The 16,077-nt window shown below is 42.1% G+C and overlaps 1 protein-coding gene across 1 annotated transcript in view; it reads left to right on the top strand.

Moving 5' to 3' along the window:
* The window catches only part of LOC310813822 (protein phosphatase 3 catalytic subunit alpha), a 62,340-nt gene extending 48,823 nt beyond the window's left edge, over positions 1-13,517 (top strand). Inside the window, exons 9-13 of the mRNA XM_083682952.1 lie at positions 1,859-1,984; positions 2,527-2,598; positions 5,931-6,015; positions 6,166-6,263; positions 11,537-13,517. Coding sequence (XP_083539078.1) covers positions 1,859-1,984; positions 2,527-2,598; positions 5,931-6,015; positions 6,166-6,263; positions 11,537-11,742 — 587 coding nt within the window. The 3' untranslated portion in view covers positions 11,743-13,517. The remainder of the gene's footprint in view (positions 1-1,858; positions 1,985-2,526; positions 2,599-5,930; positions 6,016-6,165; positions 6,264-11,536) is intronic.
* The last annotated feature ends 2,560 nt before the right edge of the window (positions 13,518-16,077 follow it).

The following is a 16,077-nucleotide window of genomic DNA, read 5'->3' as shown; positions in this document are numbered from 1 at the left end:
CAGAGCAGTAGAGACACCCAGTGGTCGTCAGTGGAACAGCAGCCATGGCTGACCTCAGTGTTTGAGATGATCATACTGTAGCAGCCACTGTAAACAAATGCAACTTACATTCAACATATGTACGAAGCATGTTCGGCCCCTGTGGGAGCAAAAAAAACAGTAGTCCTGGTGTGTTCTGCAGACGTCATACTACAACCAACGGAGTCAGCCACAGCAAGGCCTTAGATGGGAAACACAGCCAAACTGTTGTGGGAGGTTTTGTTGTGTTGACCTCCCCTCTGATGTGAATGGGGTTTGAAGTGTTGTCAGTAGGTGAACTCAACTCTTCCCAGAGCTCTAGTCCTGTATCACTGTCACTCTGTCTGTGTGCGTCGCGGGGCTGCTAGCTATTCAGTCAAGTGCCTCAACAATGGTTATGCAATATGTTTGTTCAGACAACTACTGCCCACACTCACACTGCAGGCATAGGCCTTTATACCTTTGAGGGGTTTAGTCTGTCTATCTGTTTTAGTTTTTTTTACTTTGCCTAACCCTAAACCTTTCTCCACTTTTAAATGACTATGGGAAAACAACAATGTTGTTTATATACCACCGTGAAGATACTGCAATGCAGGTGGATTTTCTGTCTCTCGGTTTATGTGTCAGTGTGCTTTAGTGCTTACTGTGCACAGTATTTCGCCAGGCTGGGCAATACTCAAGGGAACAGCGCTCGTCTGTGTGTGTGTGTGTGTGTGTGTGTGTGTGTGTGTGTGTGCGTGCGTGCGTGCGTGCGTGCGTGCGTGCGTGCGTGCGTGCGTGCGTGCGTGCGTGCGCATGTGCGTGTGTGTGTGCGCAGAAACCCCCCCCTTAAGCTCTGGATTGGCAGTGGATGTTTGTCTCTGTCTGGCTGTATAGGACTCCTGACACCCAGATGGCTGGCATGCCGGGTTTGATGACTTGCTATTCTCAAACCAGCCAGGAGACGCTGAGGCAGGAAAGTCCCCCGTGGTGACCCGGCGACGGTGTCGGCTTTCCCCAGATCTGGGCCACACTCGTGGGGGGATGGGGGGGGGGCAGTGGGTGGCTATATAGAGGAGACGGCTGTGGTGTCTGTGTGATTCCCTGTGTTTCCCAATCCCCTTCCATGCCCTGGTTACAGCTAATGTCAAGGCCATGGTCAGGGGTTGTGAACCACCATGTATGCCGTCTTTCATATGAATGACTGTTGGCCCAGCAACAGTTCCAAATGTTTATGTGTATTTAGTACAGGGGAGGCTGGTGGAGGTAGAAATCGGAGGACGGGCTCCTTGTTCACCAGTCGTTGATGTTTTTCTCACTAAGTAATGAAGGCAATCGGCCCCATCAAACCCATATGCTGAGACAGGTGTTTTTCCGCTGTTATTCATGTTTTTAATCCCTTAAATGATGCTGGGACTGTGTTGGATGGGGGTTGGGGGGATAGAATGGATGCAAAAGACGTTCTGGAACAGCGAAGGATGGATTTAAAAAGGCCAGCTGTGTAGAGACTGACTAGTTAATTTGTTACGTGCAGTGTTTTGATTTGCAGGGTTCGATCTCCCTCATGAAGGGAACGATTCTGGCAGATGTTTTGGGTTTTGCATTATGCTGGGTTCATGGTTTGGTGGTTTTTGATGTGTATATTTGTCCATCTGTGCAAGAAGAAGATGAAACGTTTTGCAAGCTAACGAAAACAGTTCCCATGTACCAACTCTGTCATTACAGGTATTCATGTGTTTATAAGGATTCAAAGGAGACATGGCGTTGTACACAGATGGTTCATCGTACGAGTCATTTTCTCCTGTTTTGAGTGTTGACACGTTTTGCCAACCTCCTCTCTCCCTTTGTTGTGTCCCCACAGCTGCAGTCCTGAAGTATGAGAACAACGTGATGAACATCCGACAGTTCAACTGTTCTCCTCACCCCTACTGGCTGCCCAACTTCATGGACGTCTTCACCTGGTCCCTACCCTTCGTCGGGGAAAAAGGTGGGTGACACACACACACACACACACACACACACACACACACAGACACACACACACACACAGACACATACACACACACACACATATAATACATTCGTTCTCAGGTTCACGGTGGTGCAATTTTGGATGGCGGGTCTACAAATGTGGAATTGTTCCAGTAAAGCTGGAGGCTTCCCCACTAACATCAGACACATTCACTCTTCCCCTCAATGCCCACTATGCACCTCTGAAGTGTATTTAAAGATAATCTAGATCATAGGGACCCAGGCCTCCCACCCCACCCCCAGCACTGGCACACCCTAGCTGGATGGCCCATTTTAGATGTGGCTTACTCACTGGTGGCTATTCCTAGCAAGGCAGGGTAATAGCAAGACTCCTCCCAGGAATGTGAGCTGATCTGGTGCATTCTGACAGCAGTAACACATTTTAGACATTGGCACGATGTCACCCTTGATTGCTCTCTTTTTTTTCTCTCTCTCTCTCTCTCTCTCTCTCTCTCTCTCTCTCTCTCTCTCTCTCTCTCACTCTCTCTCTCTCTGCAGTCACTGAGATGCTGGTGAATGTGTTGAGCATCTGCTCCAACGACGAGCTGACGACTGACGAGGAGATCGATGGTGAGTCTGTGGTCACAGAGAGCGTGTGGTCGGCTGGGACCACCTCCTCTCACACTGCCACAGTAGGTTGGGGAGGAGGAGGAATTTATTCATTAGGAGGCTTGAGTTTCTCACTGCGATGCCTAGACACCACCACCAGAGGGTGCTCTCTGCCAATGAAGCAGGTCACAACAAGAACATCAAGCAGATCTGTCACTTTTATATAGCACGCTCAATGCTAACACACACATGCATCATGCACGTGTCAACTCACACACACACACACACACACACGCGCACATACACACATCATTACTCACCAGTCTCACTCTGTCTGTCTCCATTGAATCACTGTGTGACAGATACCTCCATTTCATGCCTTACATGCTGGTAGAGCTACTGTATGCATTCAGCCATAACACACATTGAAAAGATGTGTCCAGCATTATACACATTCCATAAATCCAATTTATTCAGCAGTGGATCCGGGTGGAAAAGAAACACACCAAAGTTCCTTCTATTCAATACCTTATGATCAAAGATTCATTCTATCACACCTCTCATACAAATGTATTATTGTTAATTCAATACGATTCCAATTTAACATTATGGTACTTTGTACAAATGAATAGTCACATGCATGGTCTTGTAGTGGTTGTAGTTGTAGATGGCCTCAACAGCTCCCCCTAGAGTGAAGGGCCTTTAGACACTCCACCCTAGACAGCGAGGGGGAAGGACCGGTGAGGTCATATCCTGTTTAGCAGGCGGACAGGTGGGCGGGTGGGTGTATAGGGGGTTAAGGGTGGGGTGATGCCTGACCCAAACACTGGTAGATTACAGATAGCCTTGTCACCAGGCCAGAGGACTTACACTGACTTAGTCACTCACATCTCATTAGTCCCTCATTCTCTTTTCTCCACCCTTTCACTGCAGCAGGTTAATATCCATTGTGTTCATATTCATATTCTTTGCTTTGTCTTTCATTCACTCACTCACTCACTTTATCTCTCCCTCTCTCTCTCTATTTGTACTTCTCTTTCTTATTTTCTCCCTTTTTTCTTTACCCCACTCTTACTGTATTATGTTAAAGGCCCACATGAGGAATTTTGACGTGTTTTGTGCTGCACAATGTTCGAAGTCCGAAAATTGTCATTTAGGTCAAAGTATTTGTATGTTTGGGCGATAAGTTGTATTTTCTTAGCTCCTCCTAAAACGACTAGCCTGTTTATAAAGTTAGCACCCAGAGTCAAATATAGCCCTCCAAACTCCCTTCACCAGCTTTTTTTGCAACTCAGTAAAACAACCTTTCGACACATTTAAGTGAGAATTGCTCCTAGATATACCCCAGCGTAACCTTCCCAAATAGCTCTGTGAATGACGAACGACACCTCGGTGCTTCTGTTCTTTGAGTATGTTTTTCAAGAAAAGCCATGAAGCAAAACTGGTGTGGGCCTTTAATATCCATTGTATTTATATTCATACTCCTTGCTCTCTCTCTCTCTCTCTCTCTTTCTCTCTGTCTCTCTCTCTCATGCTGTGATTATTTCTCACCCTTGGTTACCTCATCTAATGTGTCTCTTTTCTTTTCTGTTTTTCAGAGCTTTGTTTAAGGCATTGCTTTTCTGTATGCTCCATGGTTCTGCATTTGCTTTTTATCTCTCCCCCTCTTCCTACTTCTCCTCTTCATCCGTTTCCTCTGTCATTCTCCGGCCGTCCACTGATCTCTCTGTCTTTTCTGTTCTCTTCTGGGGTGTTCTTGAGAAGGACAGCTAATATATGCCCCCAAGAAAGGTACAAACACCAGCTATGCCGTTGTGTGCAATATACTGTATATATATTATATATATACCTTTGTGGTGCTTTTATCGTTAATTATTATAAAATGATCTAGATGAGTAGATGGAATGCAATACAATGTAAGTGCAAGTACGTGCAAGTACCCAAGTGTACGTGCAAGTACCCAAGTCTGCTTACAGTAGATTGAATTCCAACCATGGAAACAATGGAGTGTTAATGTTTCAGTGAATACTTTTACATCTTGTAGACATTCGGACTGGAGTGCCTTTGTTGATGTGCATTGCCTCTTGCCTGTGTAAAATGCCCCAGCAAAAGAAAATCAGCTACCCAGCTAACAAGTTAAACATCATGTGTTGAAATCATAGACATACGAGTTGAAATATTCCAAACAGTACTGCCCCTAGTTGTCCGACCAAAGAAACACACAACAAACACTCCCTGGCCCTATTCAAATACTTGCAGAAGAAAGAAAAAAATGCATCCTTCCTTCCTCTTTTTCTTGGAGTAATCACTGATCTTTGAAGTTAGGTCAAAGTTATGTATCGGAACCCTAAATTAAACCTATCCAATCCGGATAAGATCAGCGATTCAATGGCATTCAAGGAAGGAGGGAAGGATGCATGTGGAAAGTATTGGAACACGGCTTCTCACTGCTCTCTGCATACCCATTCTTCGGTTGACAAATTCCCAAGCACTCACTCTCATTTCCATCTCTTCCATCATACAGTACACCCCTCCCAGACATTTTCCGAGCTGGGTCCCAAGGGGTCTTATAACACAACTTCATCCTGTACCACAGGATGTCCCATCAACAAGCTATACATTCTTCTTTTCCAAGCTGGGAGACTGCCAGTTAGATCACAGCTATAGGCTGTATTCACACTGTTATAGGCTGTATAGAATTACATTGGTTTCAAGGCTCAGGACTCTGCAAAGCCAAGCAGATTAAAGCAATATCAGTAGCACTATAATACCTATTGACCATCTGGTGGACATTTCATGTCTTTGATTAGGAGACAGTGTGCTGGAGGGACTCTCGGTACTTTATCCATTAGTGCCTCAGGGGCTGCCGAGACAAGGCACAGGTGCTAAGGCAGCGAACGTGGCTTCACTTTGTTTCTGAATGCCTTGAATGCTAAGAAATAACCAGCAATTGCAGTGAGATGCTGTGAGATTTAAAGCATTGGTTTGGTTTTGACTTGGAGCTTTAATAACTGCAGTGGTGTACCTTGACATGATCTGACTTTGATGTGATTCACAACATTGATAAGAGCATTTGCTAAATGATTACAATGGACTTTTTCTGTTTGATACCATAGTATGTGTACTTAGTTCTAGGCAAATATTTAGGATAAGATTTATTTCTTATCAGTGTTCTCTCTCTCTCACACACACACACACACACACACACACAAACACACGTTGTTATAGTTTGTTATGGTGACCGTGACAAGTGTGTGTGTGTGTGTGTGTGTGTGTGTGTGTGTGTGTGTGTGTGTGTGTGTGTGTGTGTGTGTGTGTGTACATGGCTGCGTTTGCCCTATCACCCCTTGTAGGTGCCACCGCCTCTGCACGCAAGGAGGTCATCAGGAACAAGATCCGTGCCATTGGCAAGATGGCCAGAGTATTCTCTGTCCTCAGGTAAGGCCATTGGACTCTCCTCACCCCACACCTGTGTGTGTCACGATAAAAAAAACATATTGATAATGATGAATAGATGAATACATAAATAAACTCTTCAATCTCTCAGTCCATCTTAATGCCCTCCACTGGTGTGTTTTGGCCCTGCAGAGAGGAGAGTGAGAGTGTGTTGACCTTGAAGGGTCTGACCCCGACCGGCATGTTGCCCAGCGGAGTGCTGTCTGGAGGGAAGGAGAAACTCCAGAATGGTAAGCCTCCCTCTCACACTCTGGATCCCCTCACACCACCCTCACACCACCCTCACACCACCCCTTCAGGCCCCCAAGTTCACTCACCTTCAACTCAACTTATATGCAACCCTATTTTAGATATACCACTACCTCAAAGGCCACACTTGTACTGTATACCTTTTTCTTTTTCTTTACTGAAAGGACATATTCTCTTGTTCTGGTCCTATCTTACTTCTAATTAGTAAATATCTAGGTGTTATGGACTCACCACAGTATAATAAGTTATATACTGTACCTAATGTTGCAAATTTGATATCGTAAGAGAATCCTTATTGGCCACCCTTCATTATGACAGTAGGCCTTTTACCAGGGTAACTGTGATAATCTGTGTAATTACTGTGAAATCTGTAGTTACCTGCAGAAAAGTGTCACCCTCTTCCTGTTGTTGGTTACTACTACAGTAGATAATACGGTCCCAAAAAGAAAATGTAAAATTGACTGAAATTGAATTTCTTTGTCCCTTTGTCTTTTTTCTAATACCTCTCCCTCCTGTCTTGCTTTCCTTATCCCTCTCTCCATCTTTCTCTCTGCAATCTACTGGTTATCTCAAATGTTGTCTGTGTCTTCTTCTTTCTCCTCTCTCCCTAGAGACCGCAGGTATAATCTGTTGTGCAAGTATTCTGTCAGAAGTGTTTTTGTGAGACAAATGTAGAATTCACCCTCCCATGTTGAATTCCAAATACTCCCGAAACAAGTTTGACGATCTCCTTTACGTCACATAGTAGCGTTACCACAGGGAAGGAATTCCCATCCAAATATGAAGAGGTCAATTGAATTCACCCACAGAATTTACAACATTCTGAGATTTTGTTTCTAAAAAGTCTGGATTTTGATTAAAAAAAAAAAAAAGAAATACAGTAATTGTGGATTTCTACCAGATGCTAGGGGTGGCTAGGGATCAACCATTATTCAAAGGATGAATTGGAATTGACATTAACTGTGTATGAAAGGAGATAACTGTTATCTACCTTGTCATCCACAAAACAAGGCAGAAATCCAAACTTCACTCTCCTCTCTTTGGCTCTCTTGATCAGTTTTTAGCCTCCTGTTTCTGGTCTCTGTCAAGGCTTCGGTATGTACTGGATAAGAACCAGTGGAGTATTTGTTTATATCTTCGATGATGCGCTTCCTGTTCCTGAAGTTGACCACAGAAATTCTACATCGTTACCCTCTAAACAGGAGTCTTAATCACACACATGCACACACACACACACACACACACACGCACACACACACATACACACAGTGAGACGACACCATAGAGGAGCAATCATGTGGTAATATACAAATTGGCCAAGCCATCACCTTCCTCAAGGCCACCATTTTGGAGAGGCAGCTAGAGAGGAGCCATGAAGGAGGCAGAGTGACGTTAAAGGGATTCCTGTCACAGCATTGGTAGAATCACAGCGCGCCATCAGCCCCTCTGTCTAGGCAGACACAAATGTGCTTCTACCGTAATGTTGTACGATCCATCAACCACTGGTTTCTTTTGGACCTCCTCAGCTTTACTGTGTGTGTCTGTCGCTCTTGTATATATCATTTCCTGTCTCTCTATAGCAAAGATGAGTTTTCAAGTCTAGAGCTATGTAGTTGCTAAGTATGTGTTTATTTGCTGTCCACTCGTACCCCCTTTTTTGTCTGTGTGTGCACATGACTAAATATAGTACATTTCTGTATTCCTGGTGATAAATGTGTAAATTATCAATATTGCCATAGAACAGGAGGCTACGGTAAGTATCAAACCTTATCAAACCATATTTTCAAAGGTACATCTGCTCTTTTGACGGCTCATGTCAAAAGACTTCTGTGTTGCACTTCCAGATAGTATGTTTCCAAGGAAATATGCCTCATTTATTTATTTTTTTCTTTCTTTCGTCTTATAGTTCGGCAGAGTTTTCTCTGTTTCACCCGCACCTCTACCAGTACTGCCCAAACCCTTTGTAGCACCCCTCCTCCTGTTTCGTTGTTCTTCCTCTCCAAGTGTATAGTTTGTTGACGATACATTAGAGAGAGCCCACTGCCGTTTACTTTGGCCTGTCGATAAGCATCCTCTCCAGTCCTACCTGTCACCCTACCAGGCGTCTGGTTTTCTGTAGCCTTGTCCCCTTGTCAAACACAGGTCTCTTTTAGACCTCACAGGACCATTTGCCTGTAAAGTTTTCACAAAGCCTAAAATACCACAGCTCCACGCATTTGTGTACAACAGGTATTTAACTGGCTCCATTCTGTCCCCTTTTTTGGTTTCCTGCCCCGTCTTTGTCTGTTTTAACACCACGCTTTGTCCTCCTTCCCTCTCTGCTAACATCCATGTGTGTCCTGTGTCAGAACATGGAAAGTGTAACTTTGTTGTCTGCATTGGCTCTCTCTTTGCTGCTCATTGACTTGTTCCTGGGACAAATGAATTCCTCTGCTCACTTCTCTCATTCGTTTTGCAACCCCCCTCTTCTTCTCTTCAGCTACTATTGAGGCTATTGAGGCTGACGAAGGTAAATAGGCCCGTTGCCCTTTCTGTTGCTTCTCTGCAATAGACAGGGGCTCCGCTGGGTTCATCCATCTTGCCGTAGCTTGTCTAGAGTGTGTTGGGTGTTTGGGCTAACAAATTGTGGCATTATATTAACCCAAGAAAAGGAAAAATAGTCAGGGGGAAAAACTGCAGAAAAGCCACGCTTGTTTCAATGGGGAACAAACTTCAAGTGATATACATATATGGAAACAGTATGGTCATTTTGTGAAAGCAACATTTCTTTTCACCAGCTGAAATACATAAAACAGCCTCCTCGCCCTTTCACAGGGCTTCAACCTCAGTCTGCATGGCCTGTACAGCGGCCCTGTTCAGATTAACAACCCCAGCCCCTATACCCAGGCACTTCATGTAGATCTGAAACCACTCCTACCTCCTGCTGTGTCAGTAAAACCCCACAGACACAGAAGTCACTGTTCACTACAGTATGATGACATTTACAATGGTGAACATATATTTTTCTAAAGGTTGACATAAATGTTAACTTGCAGTAAGTGCATTTGATAAAATTGAACAATCTATCTTTTATTTTTGACAGGTTTTATTTTTGTATTAGCTGTTGTATTAGCTGAAAATCTGATATTTATTGTTAAATGCTATTTCAGAGAAGAACATTTTATAATATTGCCAATATAGCTAAATGAGTAGAGCAGTGCCTTATTGCCCTTGAGAACTTTGAATGTTCATTCTGTGCTTGCAAATGTTTATTTGGTTTTTCTCAAGACATTCTGTGGTAGTCTTATCATAGTTTTGTCAAACTGTTGCTAAGCATATCTGTGTCTGTTGGGTTTTTCTGTCAAGAAAATGCCATTTAGTATTAGACTAGAATGTTGTGGCACACCTGGGTTTTTACCTGACACCCAACTGCAATCTTGCTATGAAAGATTCACTGGTTTGTTCCCCTTTAAAACAACTGATGCAGTTATGCTTTGTTTTTGCACAGTATACATTTGATCGACACAATCGGAACAAAATTGCTCATGGGTCTCCAACGGAGGCCTCCAAAAGCCAATTTGATCTTCTCCAAAAGAAAACGGCAAACAAAGCCACGCCGCAAGAACAACCTCAACTGCGCGCTAAATAGCGGTTGGCCAGCTGCTATTTACGTTGGAATTGTTCAGTAATTCCTCTTGAGCGCCCCCTAAAGGATGGTGTGCGTTAGTGTTGAGACTCTTTGCTTCTTTTTCCATGTGGCTCCTCTGTGGCCCTGCTGTGTCGTGTTCTCTTTGTGAGCTGCTAATAACCTGTGTCTGACCTGTGCTATGCAGCAACACAACTACAAGCCCCATCCGCCCCCTCTCCACCGCCCTCCACCCCCAATTTGTCTTCCAAAATGGCTCCTCGATCCAGATACGGATCTCCTGAAAATGTAGCTGTCCCTTACTATAACCTCAACTATAACCTCAAATCCCCTTGTAATTTGCTGCATGTTCCAAGCAGGCTTAACAAGTGGTTAGCACCAAGTACTGTACCTCTGTAGTGTCTCTGTACGTGAGCTCTGTCTCACTGTGCTAGTTCTCCTATTTGTGGTACTGTATGTTTCAGTGGGCTCCACTCTAATTTACATTCTTCTTCTTTTCTCTTTTACCATGTTCCTTGGTCCTTTGTTTTGTTGTGTAGTCCAGTGGAGGGGAGGCCTGGTCCTTGGGGTCTTCCAGTGTTTTAACTTGTGCCTTTGAGTGATAAGGATCAGTCTTCAGGTTGTAGTCTTTTGTTAGAGCATCTGTTGCAACATCATATTGTTTTTATCTAATTCGTTTTGCCTTGTTTTGGTTTTGATGGCACAAACTGTGCCATCAAAAGTGACAACATAATTTTTATATTTTGTGTGCTTTTTAAAATATGCCTTACATAACCTGATATATCACTTATAGTTTCGATGTACATCTGTCTTTGATTGAAAGGCAATGGCACAATGAAAACCTACCCCCAGCACCAGGGATTCCCCCCCCAATCATAGGATAGTAGGATTATGTCATCCCTTTGTCAATCAAGTTATATCATATATTTTGATACTATGGTATTTGGTGTTGGTATTGTGTTGTGACGTTGTTATATTGCTCAACTTTCAGTGCATTATAGTACTACTCCTCAGCCTGTAAAAAGCATAATGATCTACTTATGATACTGTTCATATCTAGGATGCTGTTTGTGACAAAGTTTGATAAGAACAAATACATTATAGGGAATTCAAAATGAAAAAGGGATAGTTCACTATTTAACAACTTAAAGTCAGATGGTTCCTTACCTTGAAAGTAGTCTATGGGCCAGGAGAAACTGTACCAAATGACTTTTCCATCCAGTGGACTGATTATTTCAGCCAACCACTTCAGCAACAGAAGTTTCCATCTGTTGTATATTGTCATTGTATTATCAGCAACTCACCATATGATTCCTGTCACAATGATTTCTTGACATTGAACAAAACCAATGACAACGCAAGTGTGTATGCGGACGAGTGTGTGTGTGTGTGTGTGTGTGTGTGTGTGTGTGTGTGTGTGTGTGTGTGTGCGCACGAGTGTGTGAGTGTGTGAGTGTGAGTGTGTGTGTGTGTGTGTGTGTGTGTGTGTGTGTGTGTGTGTGTTTGTGTGTGTGAGAACCAGAAATGAGTAACCTCATATTTGAGTCTTCTGTACCTCTCTCTTCTAAATCACTCTCCGTTTTCACCCCCTCCCCTCTCCTCTCATCCATTGCCATCTCCACACTCCAGCCATCAAGGGCTTCTCGCCCCAGCACAAAATCACCAGCTTCGCGGAGGCCAAGGGCCTGGACCGCATCAACGAGCGGATGCCCCCACGGCGGGACGGACTGCCCTCCGACGCCAGCCTCAACTCCCTCAACAAGGCCCTGTCCTCGGAGACCAACGGCACGGACGGCAAGGGCAGCAGCAGCAGCAGTGGCAGCAACATCCAGTGAAGGGCACCACGCTCCATTGCGGCGGGCGGGTGGCAGATAGGGTGGAGCATGCCACCCTCCTCCTCATCGCAGCATGCCACGGCAGAGAGGGGGCAGGGGGATGCAGTGATTTAGTGGCATGGAGGGGTGAATATAGGTGGGAGGGAGGAGGTCAGAGTGCACAGGGAGAGGCATCTACAACACACATTGGGGTGACATGTCTCTTTCTAGTCTTTGGATATGCCTTTAAAAAAATTGCTCGTAGAAAAATATGGAAAGTTATTGCTGGTTCACTCTTCTGAATGGTCAGGTGATGTGCTAATTCTATACCACAGTACGAGAGATTGAGAGATAGAGAGAGATCTTAAAGGGATGTGAGAGAGGAGAGGAGATGTTTTATGAAAGACCCTCACTCATTTACTGGATATGAAAGTTTTGTGTAACTTCTTACTAACTATTGTACGTTTACAAAATACAGCACTAAAAAGGACAGAACATAAAAAATGTTTTTAACATATAAGGGTGTACAAACTAAATAAGGACTATTTATTGATAACTTTTTTTTCCTACTCTTATAAAATAGCTCTGAAATGAATTAGGCAGTCTTAAAAAGAATGTTGCAACATTGTTGAAATGCCAAAAAAAATTAACGTTTTATGGTTTTGTACAGATTATGCTTACCTCAGGTTCATTTGGTGTGTGCTTTGACCCGATTTTCTGTATAATGGCTAATTAACTTGGTAATGAATACCTATTTTCTTGGAGTTTCATAACTGGAATTTACATTATCTATCTATCATTTGCAAATATGTTTTTGTTGTTTTATTGGTAGGGGGGGAGTGGTATAAGGGTGGGGTATAGATTTATTGTGGCTTGCTGGAATTCTGTGAGTGTTCATTTTTCTCTTTTTAAGTATTGCGAACAAAGTAAACATAAAGAACCTATATTGTGTAAAAAAGACAATTAACTGAAAGTTTCTGCCTATGCATGTTTTATAAAATCAAACAAAGGAAATAGATAACTGAATTAAATACCTTGGCTGCAGAGGCCTGTTTTGAAATGTAGTGCGCTTTAGTGAATACAGTATATACTGGAAATGTATACCGGCATTCTTTAAATTAACACCATGAAAATGCTTTATGCCTTCAACTTCTTTTGTAATTGAAGCATTTAACTATCTAAGATGGATGAGGAATCATATTTCTAACATGCGCTTGTAAGTGCACACTGTCAGATTTAGCATGTTTGACAATTCTTGTGAGGTTTGTGGTTACATGTGGAACTCAAAATGCATGATAGCTGTAAGTGTCATATAATGGTTTAGACATTTTTGTTCTGTTTTGTAAATGAAAAGTAAAAAAAAAAGAAAAGAAAAAAAACAACAGAAAGTGTAATTTGGTTGTTATTATTATTATTATTATTATTATTATTATTATTGCTATTATTATTATTATTATTATTTGGAACTCTGCTTTGTATATCAGTTACAGGTTTGATACTGCTCAATACTTTAAGATAAAGAAAATAAATCCATCAATCTTTTTTAAGAACTGCTTAAGTGCCCAAGTAATTCACTACACGACATGAAGCCTTGCTTTTGTAATTTAACTTCAAAACTGTTGGCAGATGAAGCATGCACTTGCAACTATGAAAAAGTATTTTATATTACTGTTCAATAAAAATGTGCATGAAATTTCAACTTAATGAAACTGTTTTTTGTGTGTGATATCAACAGGCTTTCCTATTCTCAGATTTCAAGTCTGCAAATGAAAATCAATGTAAACATCAAAAATAAAATGTATTACATTATAAATATATTTTCTTTTGGCCATTTTTGCATGATGACTGTGAGTGATAACACAGTGGTCACTATTCATAAATAGCTCATTATTATTAATTTACCTTTATTTTGCCAGGTTACATGACTGAGAGCACATTATTGTTTACAGTAAAGTCCTGGAAAGAACGATAGTGGGACTTTTTGGTCAACAGATAACTGTTAAATAAAAAAATATAATTGGGCCCAAGGTAGTATGAGGGCCAGGTTATGAGTTAAGCCATGACATCCTTTACTATTGTGACAGGTGTCATGGGATCTATGGCCCCTCAATCAGTGCTTCACTGTAACATCTCATACAGAATCACTCTTTGATCGTTATTCAATGAATTGGAATGCAATGTCAATGGACGTTAAACATGTTTACCAGTAAGCGTGTATCTTTTCTCTAGCTGACCTGACAGAGTAAAGGCTGTGAAAATATTTATATTTTAGTTTTAGTGATTGACTTTTAGCCTGTCGTATGAATCTCACTTTTGAGTGTGTACTGGAGGTTCTTTCAACAAGGGAACATTGCCTTGGCCAGCAATACATCATGAGTGCTTGGGAAATTAAGACTTGGCAGCACCTTGTTGCAAAGTAGTTTCCTTTTGATCACAATATGGACTTCTTTGATTAAATTATGAAAACAAGGAGAGGAATGCCAGAACACCTGTGGATGTACTGCAGGATGTTTACACCTTCAAAGTTGGAACTAACACCAGTAAATGAAAACTCAATTACAGGGGTAAGGGGTAGCGTAGCTCTGGTACAACTTAGTGTGGAATACATGTGTCCATTCCATTGGGGACATGACCTCCGAGACAGTGTCGGAAATCTAGACTTTTGTGGAATAGAGTCCCAACTCTTTTTCAAGAGAAAGCAGGTTCCTTTGGGGAGATGTGTAATGCCTGGAATGCTTCAGATATTTCTTTAACAAACAAAGTCTCCCACCCTGATTTTGACCTTTGATCAATGCCTGTATTCAAACACACCAGAGTAAAAATACAGAAGGGCCTGTCCCTTACTTTCCTCCTCAGCTTCACATTATAAGATTCCATCCTTGGAATAGGAATCAGAGAAATAGCCAGATAACAAATTACCAGAAACAGATGATTATTTCATAATGATTATATTAACATTAACAACAACAACAACAACAACAACAACAACAACAACAACAACAACAACAACAACAATAAATGGTGAAGTAATTTTATGTTTCCTTATCTGCTAGATTATTAATATTTTGTATGGGCACAATTGTATCAGCTGCAAGTGTAAATGTGTAAACAAATACTGCACTGAAAAGTGCATGGCAGAAGATTTAATCTGGTCTTTAGTATTTCCGGTATTCTCCCTGGCTTTAGGGTCTGGAAATTATAAGATCCAAAGCTCTTAGATAATGAGTAGAGGCCATGTAGTCTCCTAGGGGTGGGTGTTCTGCTTCCCAACTGTAAGGTCCCTTTCCCTTCCCAAAATCCCCCTTAGGAAGAGAGCCTATATTACCATCAATACATTATACAGTACTCCAGACTATAATGCCAGCAAGAGAAAAGAGGGACACTGGCAAAGAGTTTTATAGAGTCAGGTCAAAGCTCCCTTCAGATCTCATGTTCTATGATGGGCTCTGTGTAACCAACAAGTCTGATATACAGCAATGTTTGAGTTACGGTGACACTCCCTATAGCCCCTGCCAGACTATGTTCATTTGGACTTGAGGCACAATGCAGGCTGGAAGGAAGCACGTTCTTGTATCCTGTTTTGGGAAGGCCAGAGCCGAGCCTTGACATTGAAAAGGAGCTAAGTAAGCCCCACAGGAAAAACACTAAGTCTTGATTGAGCTTGTTATAAAGAGATTTCACAATGTGATAGTGTTTCTCTGCAGAACTGCAGAAATGTCAGGTTTTGAATAATACCATCTCTTGTTGTGCATTGACTTTAGGCCTTATGACATTTTGGCGAGATCTAATTGCAGTGGATAGAGAGAAGCGGATTCTAGAGTTGAAGACGTAGAAGTGGTGTTGAAGGGCCAGTGGGGTTTACTCCTCTGTCTGGTCCAAGGAGACACTGCCCTACAAAGACTATCATCTTTCAGATTAAACGTTAAATCAATGGTTGGTCACACTTTACATTAATTTGCCCCCATCTGTGTAGTACCTCTGTAATTACTCTATTAACAACTTTGTATTAACATGACGTTATGTTGCTTTGTAATTGCAAAGTTTAGAGGTTTGTGGACTGTCCCTTATTCCATTTGTGTAATAACAGAAATCCCTCAACTTTATTTACCATGCAATTACCAAAATACTATGTAACAACATGTTAATAGAATGTTGTAAGTAATTGCAGCATAATATATGGTAATGATGATTTCTTTCTTTCTGTGCATGTCCTGTATACATTCTTCATAGTGGGAAGTGAATGTCCGTAACCTGAACAATGTAACAAAAACATTCCCAAGTAAACAGTGTAAGGTCATCTGTGTGCGTGACACTCCTATGAAAACAAAGAAGAATGGAAAACGTCATCAATGGTAT

This window comes from Argentina silus, assembly GCF_951799395.1.
Source record: "Argentina silus genome assembly, chromosome: 1".
Classification (NCBI taxonomy): Eukaryota; Metazoa; Chordata; class Actinopteri; order Argentiniformes; family Argentinidae; genus Argentina; species Argentina silus.
Note: the sequence above shows the minus strand (reverse complement) of the source record. Positions and strands in the feature narration are given on the sequence as shown.